Genomic DNA, 12950 nt, shown 5'->3' on the forward strand with positions numbered 1-12950 from the left:
GCAGTATACAACTTTTTTTTTGGCTCCTAAGTCACTTATTTATCGTTTAAGCAAAAGCTAGAAATTATTTTTTTTACATTTATTCAAATTGTACACAATATTGTTATCAGTATACAGACAAAATTAGTATTTTCTCGAAATATGATATTCAAACATGGAAACACGTTTTTCATTATTACTTATTTAAAATTAATATAAATGAGCCCATTTTAAAAGTCCTTTTTTCATTAAAAATTATGTTTTTAATTTCTACTTTAACTTTTTGCTTTTCAAAGGATAAAATTAAGCACTAAGAAAATCTATTAAATTGTTGACATGAAAGTCACGAAGTTAAATAAATGAAAGCAATTACCACTTGCAGAGATTGAAAGATATTATTGTTTTACTCTTCCTCTTACATCAATAGACTTTAAAAGGAAATTGCAAATAGTTCTTACTAAGTACATATATGTTTTTCGTACAGCATAAGCTCTAGCAACTTCTTTCGTAGTGTGTGTCAGGAGACAAAATCATTTGTTTAAGGCAGAGGAGAAATGAGTATAAAACAAAATTAATAATCTTTCTAAAAACGTAGAATTTCAAGGGATTTCATTTCCCCATGGTTTCCAATGAAATTAAAAAAGAATTGGTAATAGATTTCCAGAGACAGGTGTTTGTTATTTTCGTAAAATTGAAGATGTATTATCATCGAAGTGACTCCAATGTCGAAAGCAACAATTTTGTGAAAATGCATCTGCAATGAAAAGATTTTTTGTAAGCAATACAATAAAGAGTTTTAATTTTAAACTGATAATTGTGAAATAAGAATTGCAAGAAAAACAATTTGGAATTTATACGGAATATGTATTAAATCTCTTTTCTCTTACTATTCTTGTTCATTTAGGTTTTGGATTCGTGGAAATGATTCACTAAATTGCTGCATGTGATAGTGCCAATGGCAAATTTAAATTGAAATTGAGCAGATAAGACATTTTTCTAGATACATGGTGTAAGTTATTTTGTACAATGTACTTAGAAATTGTACTATTCACATATGTAATTGTTTTAATTACACAATAACAAAGTTGATTTCAATTAATCGAAACTATGTAAAAACACGAATGAAATAAATCTCTGTAATGAACCCGATGATGTTGTTGAGAACTTGTTAAAAGTTAACTTTGGAATTATGACTTCTACTATAATGATAAGTCGAAAAATTTATTGAGTTCTCGTTCATTACTTTAAAATATTTTTGTAAGTTCACTTAAAAATTATGTCTTAACATGTTTTAAGGATGTAACGTTCCGTAATCCTCAACGAAAAATTCAGTGAGCTCGTTGACGGCTCACGTTGACAAACATTTTTGAATTTGTCGGTCATCACTGACAGGACAGAATTCAATACCGTGTTATTGAATATTTAAATTAAGCTTGAACTGCGGAAACCAAATTTTGTTTCCAGTGTTTGAGTAGTTATTCTCAGTTCATTTTGCCTTTAAAAGGGTGTCCCAAAATTAATGGAAGAATTAAATTTGTCGCGATTTATTTAAGTAATTGTTTACAACAAAAATAAAAACACATCGCTTTACATGATAGAACAGAGTGTCTTTATTATTGAACAATATTTCCAAACTAATGAATACACAATATGGTCACGAATCAAAGCCAATTTCCACTTTGGTGGGTTTGTTCCAAAATTGCCGCTTTTGGGATTCTGAGAAGCTATATGTGATTGTCGAAAAGAAACGCACTTGCAACGTGTCACTCATCTGTGTAAATTATGGAGGCATAGTTGAAATATACTTTTTCGAAATTGGAGCTTTCCAAGCAGTTAATGTTCTGGTGATCAATATTGCAACATGAATATATGGTGGCACGTGATATAAGGTCTGTAAAATACTTCAACTACTGCATGGGATATTCTCAGGTCATCTCTCTCTCTCCCTCGTTTTGATAATTAATTGGTCTCCTGTATTGTGTGATTAAACACCATTAGATTTCTTTTTTATGAGGTTATTTAAAATCACAGGTCTATATCGACAAGCCCGCAAATACGCGGAGGAGATTTACCGTTACATCAAAAAAAAAAACCAATCACATCTACGAGTATGTTTGACAGTCATAAAAAATGTGTTTGAAAAGTATGCAAACACTTTCTAGTTTAACCATTTTCAGGCTGTGACAACCAAAAAATTGTCACTCTAGTGGTTTTGTTACAAATCAATTTTCCCAACTTGAACTTAATAACACCTTATTTATCCAATTTCACCTTCCTGGAAATTAGCTTATCCTTAGACCAATCATAACAGAAAAAAGAACTCATTCCAAATTATATAAAAATACCGGGAAACTAACTTATCGAAAGAAATGGTTTGTGCATTGGATTAGTTCGTTCCAATACACACACCATATATTTTGAAATGTTTTATTCCAGTATTTCATATTTCTACTTTTATTCTCAATACAAGATATACTTACAAAATTAATAAAATGAATTATGATTGTATTTTATGATTCAGGAATACAACCGAAGAGTCTAAGTAAATTGGTTGATCATTCAATTCGAATTTAAATTAAAGGCAGTGTATGCTTTAACGCTTGACTCAATAAAATAAAATTGGAGACAATTAATACACAGTGAAAAAAAGATGTCAACCTTTTATTTGTAATAATTAGTTGACATCGATAGCTAAAAAGCGCCTGGACTCACATACGTTTCAATGCATTTTGAAATTATTGACCGAAAAGTGCCATTTGTGTGATGAGCACCATTTTACGCATTGACACTGGTAACGTTGAAAAAGATAGAAAGTCTTTTAGGTTAGCAAAGGTTTCAACATTAATATAAGACAGTACATTTTGTGAAAAGTTTTTACAAATACAATTTTTGAAACTGTAAATTACGAAATTGCCAATCAAATGTTGATATTTTTCCTAAATATTTCTATCAGAAAGATTTTAAATTGGGCTAAGTATTTAAGGACCTATAGTATTATTATAATAAAATAAAAATATTCACTTACCTCTAAGGACATGAACAGTTATACTGGCTGGCCTCGCATTTGACGGTGCACACGTATAATTGCCCGCATGATGGAAATGCACTTCCTGTATTGTTAGCACACTTGTCGAAGGCGCTTGTAAATAAGACGATTGATGTTGTGAAGCTAACGAAGACATATGCCCACTATTCCCATGACCATGGCTGCTATTACTGCTTAAACTGTTACTACTACTGCTGCTGCCACTGCCGCTGCTACTCGTACTGCTACTGCTACTGCTACTAGTACTTGTATGGCTACGATCTCTGTGGTTGCTATTACCACCTTCTGAAGCTGGCATATTAACGGTTGTTGATGTCACTGAAAAACCATCTTGTGAATCATAGTTCACCATTTTATTGTCATGGTACCTGTGAAAATAAAAAGAGGAAATAAAATTATAAAAAATATCTCCACTCGTATATTAAACCGGATGTGGGAATCGTAAAAAGGTATCATCACACATACACACACACACTTTTTTCTTGGAAGGAATAAGCACTGACACAAGACACATAATATATTCTAATTTCTTACCAAAAAACAAACGATGGGTTTTCTGTGGCACGTTTTAATTTGCATTCCAAACGTAGTGCTGAACCCTCGTCTATGTGTAAATCAGGTGCTCCAGTGATTTCAGCAACGGCTTCTGTTATTTTTCGTTTTTGTGAAAAATGACAAAAAAGAAAAGAAAAAAATGAAATGAAGAAATGTCCCGTTAAGACAAAGGTTAAAGTGAGAAATGTGATTTTTGTTAAATTTTGTTTTATTTGCAAGGACTAACAAAGGGATTTATTACTGTATACATTCAATGTCACTTGAATAGTGCCAAAATTATTTTAATGGAAAAAGTAGCGGTGTTTACAATCTGATATCCTGAAATTCTTAAATTTAAACAATATCGAAATTTAAAATAAGTTATTTCCATTCAAAGCCATTTACCCTTCCCTTCCTTGTGGTTTCTCAGAAAAGCCAAAAATTAAATATTAACGATTCTTTAAATTTAACACCTCCTGAGAACTGAGGTTTTTTAGGTCATTAAAATTGGTGCACGACGTTTTTTATTGTTAAACATTACGTTAGAAATATGGAAAGCTTTAGGTTTACTTCTTTGAAATTCAAAACATGATCAAAATATGATTGAACATAATTAATCGTGAGTATAATGGAGTGTTAGAGAAACACAACTAGCATCACTCCAAAAATAATTGTTTTTGAAATATTTTGGAATAATGAAAACCTATTGTAATCTCTTGTAATTACTGTCAAGTTAGTTTTTTTTGGATTTTTTTCAAATTCATACCTAGGTAAACAACAGCAAATTCAGAACTTGCAATAATTTTAGGATAACCTTATGAGTAATAATTAATCAAGAAGAACTGATACAACTAATTTCTTGTCATAACTACCGATGGCATGTCTTATAGTATTATACAAAATTTTAAAACGAAATGTATGAAATTCTTAAAAATCTTAAAACTAAAAGTTAAACTATTTAAATTATTAGTAATACAGTTAAATAAATGACATAAGGTTTTACATTCCAATTTCACTGGAAGTTTAATCAAAATCGATATAAAATAAATTCAGAGCTCTGAAATTCACTTTCGATTCTCTTCGAATTTGATTCCATTTTTGTCTAAATTAAAATAAAGTGAACTACCATATTCTACATTTCGATGCTTGGGATTTTAAGTGATTTGAATTCAATAGTAAATAATTTAAAAATAGTAGTAGTTTCATTGAAAAGAAATAAACCTTAACTTGTTTATGTAATGAACTTTTTGTAGCTTTTACTTTCTATTCATGGGAATGGAAAAAGCATGATACATTTTTTTTGCGCAATATTTCGAGTATAACAATGTTCTTTCGAAACTTTCAAGACACATTAAAAATAAATAGAGTGTCGAACAAACCAATTTTTGATAATTGCTTATCGCAAGGAACCGGAAATCATGTGCATTAAGGTTATAGTGTCTGTCAAAGATGGAAACGGACACACTCAGGCCAGTTTATTGGCCCCATTGTGATACCACATGAATCTTGAGGCTTCCTCCTAAGCTCAATGAAACTAGCTTGAGTCTCTTACGAAACGTGAGAGGCTGATTATACCGATATGATTTAGATCGTTTAGATCGTTAAAGAAGAAGGTTCTGCAAAAGTCATTTGAGACCCCATCCCATTTACCCATCTGTGTAAAAATGAATTGACTCATCCTCCAAGAATGTCCTATCCTCCCAAAAAGATCTGGGAGGTAAAGAAATCTGGAAGTTTTTGTCGAATTGGGGATTTTAGAATTACGGATTGGCCAATGTTGTTGTTAGTCCACTGCGAAGAAGCTTTGAGACGAATAGAAGAGCTAAATATGTACAGAGGTATTAGGTAGAGCAAGGTGTCCAGTACCGCAGACGGGGTCGTGCGGAGCGATTCACTTATACATAGGCAAGCTGAACGTTGGACTTTATTTAGCTTATCTCTGTTTATACCTTTCTCTAAAGCAGTCCACCATACTGTCACACCGTAAAAATCGGTCTGATAACCGATGTGTATAGCCAATGCGTGATTCTGGGTTGTAAGCCCCTTTTATCACCAGTAGCTTTTTTGACTCTTTCCTGTACGTTGCGTTTCCAATTTAGTTTTAACACACACGAGATCCAGGTATCTCGTCTGAGAAATTTAATTGGATTCCTTTAATATAGGGAGGGTAGACAAATGGAATTTTGTATCTCCTCGAAAATACGACCAGATTGGTTTTGTGTGGGTTAGCACCCAGTCCACACCGATCAACCCAAAGTGTTAGTCTATCCAAGGCATTTTGTAAGAATTTTCTTAGGATGTTAAGATGATTTCCTGAAACTGCTATAGCAACATTGTCTGCATAGACTGTCACTCTGAAAGCCTCCACATCCTACTTAGGATTTCATTCACCACTAGGTTCCAGAGGAGAGAAGATAGAACACCACCTTGCGGTTTCCTTCTTCTAATGAATCTTTTGGCAGAAGAGTTGCCCAGTTTTGAGTTAATTATTCTGCTAGTCAGCATTTAATTAATTAACTCCTCAAGCGAATTCTCTACGTTTAGAGATGTTAGTGCAGATGTGATTGCAGATGTGTCCACGTTGTTAAAGGCACCTTCGATGTCAAGGAAAGCAACCATAGTGAGCTCCTTATGATGGAGGGAATATTCGACGGTGCGTACTAAAGTGTGTAACGCTGTTTCCACCGATTAACCTTTACAGTAGGCATGTTGAGACGAAGACAGAAGTCTTGTATTGATACTAACCCTTAAATGGATATCAATCAATCTTTCCAAGGTCTTAAGAAAAAATGATGATAGACTATAGGTCGTAGATCTTTAGGATTGACTTGCGAGCATTTACCTGCTTTGGTATAAAGCATAGAACAAATAAACATGAGATCTGTTTTCATTTGAATTAATTTTGAAAAGTATTCGAGTTTATGAAATCGGACCACACATAGAATCTTGATAACAATTTTAAACGATATTCAATTGGATTTCGATTTCGTTTCATTTGATTTTGGGAAACTAGCTGTTAAATTAATTTAAACAAATTAATCTTTTTTTAATGGTTACTGATTCAAGACATTGTGCATACATTTGGACCGAATTATGAAGATTTCTTACTTAACACACGGCGTTATTACCATTAGCAGGGTTAGAGCCGCCGAAATTTTGTATTAATTTCTAAGGGCAATGTGGGACGGTGGTAAGTTCGACATATGTACATGCCAATCCACAATGATCAAGAGACTTGAGATCGTGGTTACCTCACACAAAGGCGACAACAACTGACGTGATTTGACTCTAACTTGAATCGCGGGTCTATTGTATAATAAGTCGGTAAGACGATATTCCTACAACCTAAAAATTCAATGTGTCATCGCCCAAATTAAAAACGAAATTTAAATTTATTTTTCCTCAAAGTGCTGTGGTGAACAATGAAAAGATTATACATTTCTTCTTTGTTAAACAAAATTAGCACTCAAGTTATATTATTCAATTTTAACATCCAGTAGAAACCCCCTGCTTTACGAATGTCATTTCTAAAACAAATTAATGACCCTAATCAAGTGACATGCATTGTAGGTAATCTCTTGCTGGCTTAGTAGGCATAAAGCAATTTAAATTTCAAGTAATAATAGTAGGTACCTTCCAGTTGTACGAATATAGACAGATTACGACAAAATTTTGTCCTTAAAATATATACGTATCTATGAAATAAATGGATAAAGTTTTTCTGAACTAGAGGGAGAGAAAGAAAGATAGAAGATGGCTTTCTGTGCTTTTTTTTGGAAAGGTAGATAGGTAAATGAAATATGTGGGACAACGACACAGAAAGGTTTTGAATGACATTTATGCCTTAGAGCTTTACATTTACATGGATTTTACCAAAAACAAAAAACAAAAAATTAAGATCCTTAATTTTCTTTAAAAGCTTAAAGGTAGTTTATGTAAAAATTTAAATGCAATTTATGAACATTTTCCAACTTGCCTCCAAGGTAAATAATGTCTTTTCCTCTTCTATCATAAAGATAGACTCTAGGTAGGTATAGTCACTATAAACACTACGATAAGGCTTTGCATCACCATCAGGGATGCATTTATTTATGTAAACTCGAAAATACATCATATAGACAGAAAGGATATATAAAGACAAAATTCTTCTTCATTACAAACAAGAACAGAAGAGCCATCACCATCAGAACAACACAGGATACACAAGAAATAAAATAAAGTAGTTTTAATATAAAATTTTATCAACTTTTATGTTGTCCGTAGGCAATGGCATCAACATCGGCATCGGCATCTCAATGTGGCTTTAGCTTTTGTATACAATGCAATTTTGAAGTATGTGATGTACAATGTGCAGTGCCTACATAGCTATAAATTTTGGTTTTTCAGCCGCCCCAAAGCAATTTTGGGCTTATATAGGGAAATATTTAATTATAAAATTATTCGACCATGAGTGAAATTTGATTTTGCAAACATTTCTCTATTTTATATGTATTTTGGTTAAAAGGTAGAAAAAGGAAAACGTAAATTGATCTGAGAATTCAAGCCAATTTATATTTTAATAAAATCAATTTTATATTATTAATTTATTCATGTTGTCTATAAGGAGTAAGGAAAAACAATAAGAATGAAAAAGCAATTTCATGCCATCACATCACATCAAAGCAAATTGTTTTTGATTTTAAATCGGATGTTGAATTATATTTGTTAATTGTTATAATTATTGTCTTATAAAAGTGTTATGACCAATTTGGGTTTGAAATTACATTTTACTAAGGAAATTGTTTTTCAAGATTATGCTTTGTTTAAGAAGCTTGCAATACGAAAATGAATCGGACTTCAATGACTTCCATGTGGTACACCAATCTTTAATTAGGTATATTCTTGTTTGATTTAGGAATAATCTGATAACCGTAAAACATGTGCAGACATACATAGTTCAATTAAGGTGTCAAACCAATTACAAATTAGGAAAAGTGGGTTGAAAGGAGGTGTCAGTGCACTATGGTTTTGAATTCTGGAATATTCTAACGACTGAAAAAGACATAGTTTATACCACATTCATGTTGTAAGGTTAGAGAACTAATCTTTGTTCTTGACACTATGCTTACAGGGTATATTGACGAACATTTTTGGCGGTAGTGTATCACTAGTGAATTGTTAATGGAGAGGAATGCAAAATTTTACTGGAGAATAATCCGTCAATATAAATATAAAATACGTAGGAACATTATGATTTTGTTTAAGTGACGTAAATTTATCACAATTTTATTTGAACACTATTCTATCTATCCACGAGACTTTAATATTGTTGGAGGCAAAACCCAAATTTATTCCGCTTTACTCAAGCTTTAAACTATCTTCAACTTTAAATTAACTTAAGACTGGTAACAGGGACAGTTTTGGACACGATGTCTTAAGCAGGAAGTGCTTACATTGATGTCCAAAAAGTTTATATTTGAATTGTGCATTCCGTAGGATGCGAGTAATGGTTTCAATTAAGTCATGAGAGGTGCTGTTAGTTTAAAGACAAAAGAGTTGAGTACGAAAATTAGTTTTAAGGAAGATGGAGTTATAAAAATTAGGAAAAATAATATAGCCACAAAGCAGACGGTGGATAAAAGAGGTATGAATCAAAGACTAAATCGAAGGGAATGTCTTTGAAATCTTTTAATTCTTGAAATATGTACGCTTTGGTAAGGGGACCATAAAGGTGACGTAGAAGAATCGGCTAATGTTTTACAAAGCGTAGTGCATATTTGGCTTTGATTATTATATCATTTATTTGAGCACGAACATTTATCCCTCGGTCGCCAATTACTTCAACAGAGGGAATGAGTTGGTTATGTAAAAAAGTATTGGAGAGATGAAGTTTTCACTTACTCTCCTGAAAAAGAACTTGATTTATATTTGTTCATATCTAGATCTAAGCAGTTCTAACCAGACTTAGAAATTATTGAGACTTAATGGACTTAACCATGATGATTAGTGTGTTGGAATGGATTGGATTTGACAAACTCTCCAAAAGTAATTCTTGTCATGAAAAGTGCTTTTTCAAATTAGCAGGTTGGATTCGAGTTAAAACTGTAGGTCCCCTCCATCTCTGACAACAGGCCCTAGTTCTCAACTGATTGTTGCACCACCCAATTAATTACATTTTTTTTAATGGACTTATCAAATGTTGGGTCATCAGCGTAAAGTGAGAAAAGGGTATATTCAGAAATTAACTAAATATCAATTATGGTGAGGAGAAAAAGGAGCGGACCGAAGTGCCTACATTGTGGTACACCAGAGGTAGCAAGAAAAGGATAGGTAGGAGAGAGCCTATCTGAAGCAATCATTAAATACAAGTGTTCTAAGTGAGAAGAAATTCATTGCAAAAATATCGCTTCAAAACCAAGAGTAGAAAGCTAAAGCCTTAAGCCAGGAGACATAACGTCCACTTACTTTCCTTTTTCAAGCACAGAGAGCAAAGACACAAGGTTGATAGTTGTAGACTTAAATTTTTGAAAAATATGCTATCTAGGGGAAAAGAAAGATTTGCAATAAAAACTTGAAACGGTTTAAATTTTGCAATGTTATTAAGAAACAAGTGATGTGGTGGCTTGAGGGCTTGGCACTTAGTGCTGAAGAGCGAATGTACACAAACATAATTTAATAATGGAACTAATCGTGTAATTTTGTATTATTTTATAATTTGGGCAAAAATGTAATCAATGGGGATAAAGTGAATTATTGAGTTACTTGAGCAGTAGCCTATAGATTTATTTAATATATAAGCTCCTTTTTTTTTTATCGAAATCACGTACAATTTCTTTACCTCTAAATTAACTACTCAAAAAAACAACAAAAATGAAGGATTGGAATTTTCAGCAATTTATACACTCATAGTAAAGTATCGCAAACTCCCTTAAAAAGACTAGAACAACGTGGTTTATTGCCGAAGAATTTATCAGTAATAATACACGATTTGGCGGCAAAATTCAAGGCACAATATTAGAGTTGTTAAGGCTTTATTTTACAAATTACTACCAATATTTTTTTCCGAAGTATGTCCCGCGTAAAAACGAGGGAATAAGTAATTTCAGATATAATAATATCGCAAGTGCACCATTTAAAAAGGCTTTAGATCCTTTCGTTTCATTTAAACGATTTTTTTAATATTAAATCCTATATTCATGACATTTCCAAAACATATATTGACATTCCCATTTGAAATCTTAACATTAACCCTACTTACTCGTAAAGGACAACAAACAAGAACCATTTCTAGCCATTCGCTGTTCCATTTTTTATTGCTCAATCATTGTCGTTATACCATAGAATGTTTGGTATAGGTGTCCCCTCGTTTACATCGGTCATGGTAATTTAAATACAATCCACTTTTGACTTTAGAAAAAAAAAAAAAAATCCTTGCTCCGTTTTACCAATCTGCATACATCATGTGATAGAAATAATTGAGCAAATGCGAATTTAACTGCCACTCCCCCACATATCCAATCTAATTTTAGTATCGGTTATTGCCCATATCCATATCAGTTATTAACACCCAGGGACCCACGACCAACGATCAACGACCAACAACCATCGAACCATCGACGAACGAGGACCCATATCACTTTCGAATTCTCCTTCTACCATTAACTACTCTCAATAAAACCATTCCAGCAAGCAAAAGTAAAAAATAGAAATCAAGTTGTCATCAACTAGAAATTTGCATACAGCACGACATCCATTACTTTAAATGACCCACCATCGGACCACTCATCCCACTCCTCAGCACATCAGACTGAATTCGAATGGAATTGTGAGCAACAGACCGTCTATTTTTGTTGGATAGGTAGGGGGGTCCTGATGCTATATTCGATAGAAAAGGCACAATCCAATTGTCACCGATACGTTTACAGTATAAAGTATACACACCAACATACCTACATTTATAGTTGATTGGTTGGTAGGATACTAGGAGGAGTTTATAGGAATAGGTAGGTATAGCAAACGGATATAGGTACAATTCAAAAACTCAAAACTTACCCACTACTTTCAGCTCGATGAATATCGATTGTGTTGGATAAATAGATAATTGGCACTCGTAGAATCCTCGGTCGTCCTCACGGACCGATTTGATGCGTAACGACCAGTGACCCATATGGCGGGTGTGTTCAACTAAAAAACGTTTATCACTGCTATGGGTTGACAGGCCAACTGTGAGCAATTGAAAATCTTTTCGTCGTATCCAGGATACCTTGATACAAATAAAAAAAAAATGTGAATAGGTATAGAGTATAGTTTAAAAATATACCAAGCTATATTTGATATACATCAAGGATAACAAAAAGGTATATTGGTAAAGGTTTTTCCTTATTTTATAGGTCAAAGATTTCTACGGTAAGGAAGGATTGTATCGAATAAACTGTACCTAAAGCTAGAATTGATTTAAAACACAGACGGAAGGATCGTAATAAAAGTGTCGGTGTTTATATAGACATATACGAGTTGATATGTGTGTGTGGAAGGAGCTTGTTGAAATTGTTTAATTTGATCTGTTTTTTTTTCATCCCCGATAGCAAAAGAGAAAGAAGACAAATTGATTACCTTTTACGGTGTGCCTTCAAGGACATCGAGATTTTACGATATTGAACTGATTTTTCAATATTACGCCTTTAAGTTGTTTGACCCAAGAAAATATATTCAATTTTAACAAAAACAAAAGTCAGTACCCCACTGTTCTTCAAATACACATATGGGATAAATTCTGGGACAACAAAATTCTACAGATTGTCAAAAGATCTTAATCCATTCCACAATTTATACCTCGCAGCACTCTGCTAAATATTCGGTTTCCTTTAAATCAATAAAAACCGACATGCAGACATTGGTTTATACTTTACACAGGGCGTCAATGGTCCAAACTAAATATATTGTAAAATGTCACGTTATAACCTCAAATCTTAATGTATTTATTATTGCTAAGAGCAATATGTTACGGAAAGACAGTAAGATGCGGTGCAAATTCCAAATTCTGTTGGTGCATGATCTGACTTTTTACCATTATCAATTTGGAGCATTCATTAGAAGACACCCTGTACACCATTATAGGACTTTGAAAGCATTAAAAATAATTAACACAGTACTTACAATTAGCAAACCTTTGAATGATTTATTAGGTTCTTGATAAATAAAAAGAAAAGAGATCAAAGCGGAGTCCTGAGGCACACCATAATTTGTTTCAGATAAAAAACCATTCGAATGATGGTGGATATATTTTCAATTGGAAAAATTAATATTTTTATATGTTCGATGAAAACTGTACGAAGTGTTGCTTCATTTTTTTGAAATGATATTCATAACCCGAAGGCGAAAACGTTTTTTTTTGTTAATTTTATATTTTTGA

General features: G+C 32.7%; 1 protein-coding gene across 11 annotated transcripts in view; it reads right to left on the reverse strand.

Annotated features, from left to right (window-relative positions):
• LOC129952446 (uncharacterized) overlaps positions 1 to 12950 on the reverse strand; it is a 271289-nt gene that overhangs the window by 65259 nt on the left and 193080 nt on the right. For all 11 annotated transcript variants that reach the window (XR_008782313.1, XR_008782320.1, XR_008782314.1 and 8 more), the window contains 3 exons: positions 11591 to 11801; positions 3560 to 3671; positions 3005 to 3393 (listed from right to left, as the gene is read on the reverse strand). Coding sequence is in view for 1 of the 11 variants with exons in the window: in XM_056065037.1 (XP_055921012.1) it covers positions 3005 to 3393; positions 3560 to 3671; positions 11591 to 11801 (712 nt within the window). In the remaining 10 variants the exon portion in view is untranslated. The remainder of the gene's footprint in view (positions 1 to 3004; positions 3394 to 3559; positions 3672 to 11590; positions 11802 to 12950) is intronic.

The sequence above is a fragment of the Eupeodes corollae genome, chromosome 1 (genome assembly GCF_945859685.1).
Source record: "Eupeodes corollae chromosome 1, idEupCoro1.1, whole genome shotgun sequence".
In the NCBI taxonomy this organism is placed as follows: Eukaryota; Metazoa; Arthropoda; class Insecta; order Diptera; family Syrphidae; genus Eupeodes; species Eupeodes corollae.